The 5,000-nt window shown below is 38.0% G+C and overlaps 1 protein-coding gene across 1 annotated transcript in view; it reads left to right on the top strand.

Moving 5' to 3' along the window:
• Positions 1 to 463, top strand: part of LOC138867319 (golgin subfamily A member 6-like protein 2) — a 7,310-nt gene extending 6,847 nt beyond the window's left edge. The window contains exon 5 of the mRNA XM_070142449.1: positions 1 to 463. This exon is cut by the window's left edge and continues 535 nt beyond it. Within this exon, the coding sequence (XP_069998550.1) occupies positions 1 to 287 (287 nt within the window). The 3' untranslated portion in view covers positions 288 to 463.
• Positions 464 to 5,000: the final 4,537 nt, after the last annotated feature.

Genomic DNA, 5,000 nt, shown 5'->3' on the forward strand with positions numbered 1-5,000 from the left:
AAATACTGAGGAGAAGGGAACAGGAATGGAAGCAGCCAGGTCCTCCTCAACGGGCACACAAGCCACCAGCGAAATCCTTGAGGCAGGCAGAACTAGTGGAGGAAGAGGAGGAAATACTGAGGAGAAGGGAACAGGAATGGAAGCAGCCAGGCCCTCCTCAAAGGGCTCACAAGCCACCAGCGAAATCCTTGAGGCAGGCAGAACTAGTGGAGGAAGAGGAGGAAATATTGAGGAGAAGGGAACAGGAATGGAAGCAGCCAGGTCATTTTCAACGGCCAGAAGGATGAGGAAGATATTTTGAGGAGAAAAGGAGATATTAGAGATGGAAACAGAAAAAAAAAGTATTAAAGAGAACGAATATCCTATCCTCCTGCCGCAGCAGATTATTACAATTGAGCTGTGAAGCAATTTATTCTCATTTATGCATTTTTGTCACAATAAAATGTGTTCTGACGTAGGATTGCATGTTTGTTTAGTATGAAACATTTTGTAACAAGAGAAAGGATGCAGTAGTCGTTAGGTTAAATGCAAGAAGAGACAGAAGGGTTCTGACAAAAAGAGCCATTACAATATGAAAAGAACTGGATCATACAGAAGAGAAATTCAACAGAGAGAACATAACTACAGAACAAGGCAAGGCAATGGTGAATATCGAGCATAAACACACGGCAAGGCAACAGTGAATATTGGAAAAACTAGCTATGGTCTAACAATTTCTACTACTGAGGTAATCTTAATATTCGAAAAAGGGCAATAAGAAGTTAAAATTTCATGTTTGTTGTATAAACAATAATGTTAAATAACACCTTTTTTCAATAAACACAACCATGCACATTGTGGAGAAATTAAATAGTGGTATATATGTATATATATATGTACACACACATTATATATATATATATATATATATATATATATATATATATATATATATAAGGGGTGGACAAGTCGGTCTCCCACCAGCTTTGAGCTGCGGGTGACGGCTCATGATTACGTAAAATACCAGCCGGATGACTAAAAATAATCGATGTGCGGGTCACCAGATGGATTTGCTCAAATGTTTTGGTTGCCCATTGTGTATTGAACAAATACCTATGGAAAATAATTTCAAGTTCAAATTCTTTGCATGTAAGAACCCAACAGAGGTCTCCCAGGCCTAATGTGAGTGGTTAAAGAAAGAACGGCTGGAGTCGCACTGGGAGACCACTTTAGAACTGTAATCGTCCACCACTGTGTGTGTATATACATGTGTGTGTACACACGCACATATGTGTATATCTTACACACACGCACATACATACACACACACACACACACACACACACACACACACATATATATATATATATTGTAAGGCTCATGGTATCCTTATGCCACAAACACTCTCACCTTTGTTAATACCACCCTAGGGATTCCTGTGCATTAGCCCACTCCAGGCTAGCTGTTACCCTTCACACCAATTTGTCCACAGTACTTTACCACTTACCATGTCTCCCAATTTCACAACTGTTGTCACAGAGATAATACTATTTACTTTACACACACACACATCCTACACAATTAGACTAATTCACACATACTAAACCTTTCACCCGAAAAATAGCGGGAGCTGGAAGCCTTCCGAATCGTTACGTCACTCTGTTTACACGAGCACACCCTCTTCTCTCTCTTTTCCCCTTCCTAGTGTAATGCAACCCCCCACAACCATCTTGAGCAGACCTATATGAAAGAGGGTCACCTGCGAGCAAACAGACCGCGTAAGATATACTGATCGGACTAGACCTCTGTGTCTCAGTTGTACTATATTCTCTCCACAATAAACCTCTGCTGCTGATCACCGAGTCTTCTACCCTTCCACCGCTGACGCAAGAATGCTGCTTCATGCCAGACGCAACTCTGCACACAACCGCTCATCGGCCTCGTTACACACACACACACACACACACACACACACACACACACATACACACACACACACACACACATATATATATATACACACACATAAATATATATATTCCGTACTGGGTTTGCCAGTAAGGAGGCGAATCGTTTTATGAAGAGGTAGATGAATACGGCCGTGAATAATCTCGTCGTTATTAATTAAGCAAACATTTCGAAGGAATTACATACCTCCGTCATCAATGCTGTAGAGGTAACCAAACAATAAGGTCAATGGACAATGTAATGAAACATTTTGTTTCTACGAAATTCAGGTAAGTGTAAAAATATGTGGTTAGCGATTTGCCATAAGTTGTTTTATATATGTTGTTGCAGGATACTTATCATGTGTCTCATAAAGCACCTACTGATCTTGTTACAGGTGGGAGCACTATTTTCTAAGTATACCAATGAACAATAAACATAGGTATATCATAACATCGCGCCTTATGAAATCATTTAGCCCTAATGACAAATGCCCCAGATCCGGTTAACTGATTATTTCCAACTCAATGTTTTCCTTCGCCCACTACTACCAAACCGGCCAATTCTTCCCATTCAGAAGTAGCACAAATTCACGTTTTCACACCTACAACAATAATAAAAAAAAAAATGTTCTCTCTTTTTCCAGAAATGTACCATTACTTACGATAAACCACAAAAAGGCAACAGACAAACACAAACAATATTTTCTGCAGTGGTGCATAGTACTTGATCGGATCGGCATCACACTCTAAGTATAATATATTACGTTACAACAGAGTAATGCACGATATAGAGACGTAAATAATTTTAGGAGCAAACTTGCAAAGTGACTAAAATTATTCGAGAAAGCTATGATAGGTCAAGAAACACGCCGCTTGCTGTAATAATAAACTCATTTCTAAATTTCAATCTGCCAACAACAGTTAGTATATTCCATATAGCCCAACGGTTTGCTTCAAAATACTTTAAAATGCCGTTCAATTGTTAATCATTCCTGCGGGCGGAGGTATCACTCCCTACAGACCCCCCCCCCCCTCAGCTGATATGGCCTGGCGTCGTTCGTTTTCGTTTTTTTTTTTTTTTTCTACATATTCACTCCCTCCCTCCGCTGGAATATTCCGGAAATAACTGGTGGATCCCGGGTGCCTTTTCCTTGAATCAAACTTACAGCAAAAATCTGACGAGACAAACTTAGTCTAGATTTCAAAATGATTTTTTCTCTCAGCCTGAGAATATGTGGTATTGTAAAAGGAACAGCGGCTGCATTCGGGGTGGGGGGTTAATAAATCAATTTCGCAGGGTTAAGGAAAGGGTCGCATGTGGAAAAAGGTTCAGAACCGTTATTCTGAAGTTTCCAATACACATTTTGTCAAAAAATAGAAATAAATAAAAAGTAAATGAAATAAATAAATAATAATACAATTGATTATAATTTCGAGTAGTTTCGCATGCCATTAGAAAATCAACCAAAGAATTTTTAAAACCACATTAAATACAATGCAAAGTCAGGCGATTCGCAGTCTATTGAATTTCATATATTCTAAAGCTACCAAAAAAATTGTTCTCAGAAATGTCTATTTGCGGCAGCAAATCAGGAAATAAAGAAATGATAGTTCCATGATACTCCTATTAACAAAGGCAATTTAATCCTATCATACCTTTCTCATCCCGATTTAGTTCCGATTTAAGTTATCTTCATTAACGGTCTTACTACTTACATTTCGAAGTTGCGTATCTCCATTTCAATTTGTTACCTTGCTTTTTCCATCATTCACGTCAAGAAGATGGCGATGATGATTCTCTCTCCACGTATCGTGATGCTAATTCTCACCCTCTTAAACAAAAACAAAGGCAGATTAACCCAGGACGCAATGCATACTTTGTTGTTGGCGCTTCAGATCGACCTGGCAAAAAGAGACACGATGGTCCGTAACCCATGATTCGAGAAACATTTACAGTGCTATTGCACAGGACATTTTGAGCTACTGTATAGAGTTTTATTACTGAAACTGATAAACATGCTTTATACACAATCTTGGAAAATCATAATCCATAAAAGATTCTATTTTGTAAACAAATACTTGTCTAGTTTCCAAGTAATCACTGCAGATAACACATGAATAAACTGAGACTACAGTCAATGCAAACATAACCTAAAATATAAACTAACAAATCCTTCCTAGAACATTCTCCATAACGGAAACACGTATCCTTTTTCCTTCAAAAAACAACAATAATGGCAATAACAATAAGAGTAATTTTGAGAATAAATTCAATGCTAAAATGATAATGACAATAACATTAATAATGAGAAGTAATAATAGTAATAATAATAACAAGGATAAAATTAATGACAATAAAAAATAAACATTTAACATTCAAGAATTTCAAGTTGCAGAAAGGACATATTAGCAAACATCATAGCGCTGAAAGACAACTCGCACAACACGTTTGTCCATTTTAACACAATAAAACAAGAGAGCACTTGACACTAAACAGTCCTTACTCGCCAATTTCCATTTTGACGTCGCAAAGAGTTTATAGAAATACAGTTGACATTAACCAGGAATAACACGACAGGTTGAATCACTGATGCTACCCGAACTTAAGGCCCCTATCACACTAGCACTTTTTCCATCAATGTCTTTCTCCGCAAGGATCGTCGACAAACATAATGCCTCCCAGACCAAGACGGTTACGACAGTTTCCGTCTTACTAATTTCCGTGTTGATCTTTTGCTATTAATAAATTAGATAGGGTGAGTGAATGTAAACATAAGCTAATATTTTAGAACATTCGTATATACAATATACATCATCACATTTCTTTAAAATAACGTAGTATCTATGATGAATGTTCGTGTGATTCCCGGGACCTCACTCCGATAGCGCCATGTTTGTTTACATGATTTTCATTCGGAGTTCATTCGGAAATGCAAAAAAATGACGGAAAAAGTGCTAGTGTGATAGGGCCTTCAGGTATTTTGTAGTCCTATCGCCATTCACACAGTCACATCTCCAGCACCTGAACTGATGATTGGCTTTGCGCAAACACTACTTATCCCCCTTTCAAGA

This window comes from Penaeus vannamei, chromosome 29 (assembly GCF_042767895.1).
Source record: "Penaeus vannamei isolate JL-2024 chromosome 29, ASM4276789v1, whole genome shotgun sequence".
In the NCBI taxonomy this organism is placed as follows: Eukaryota; Metazoa; Arthropoda; class Malacostraca; order Decapoda; family Penaeidae; genus Penaeus; species Penaeus vannamei.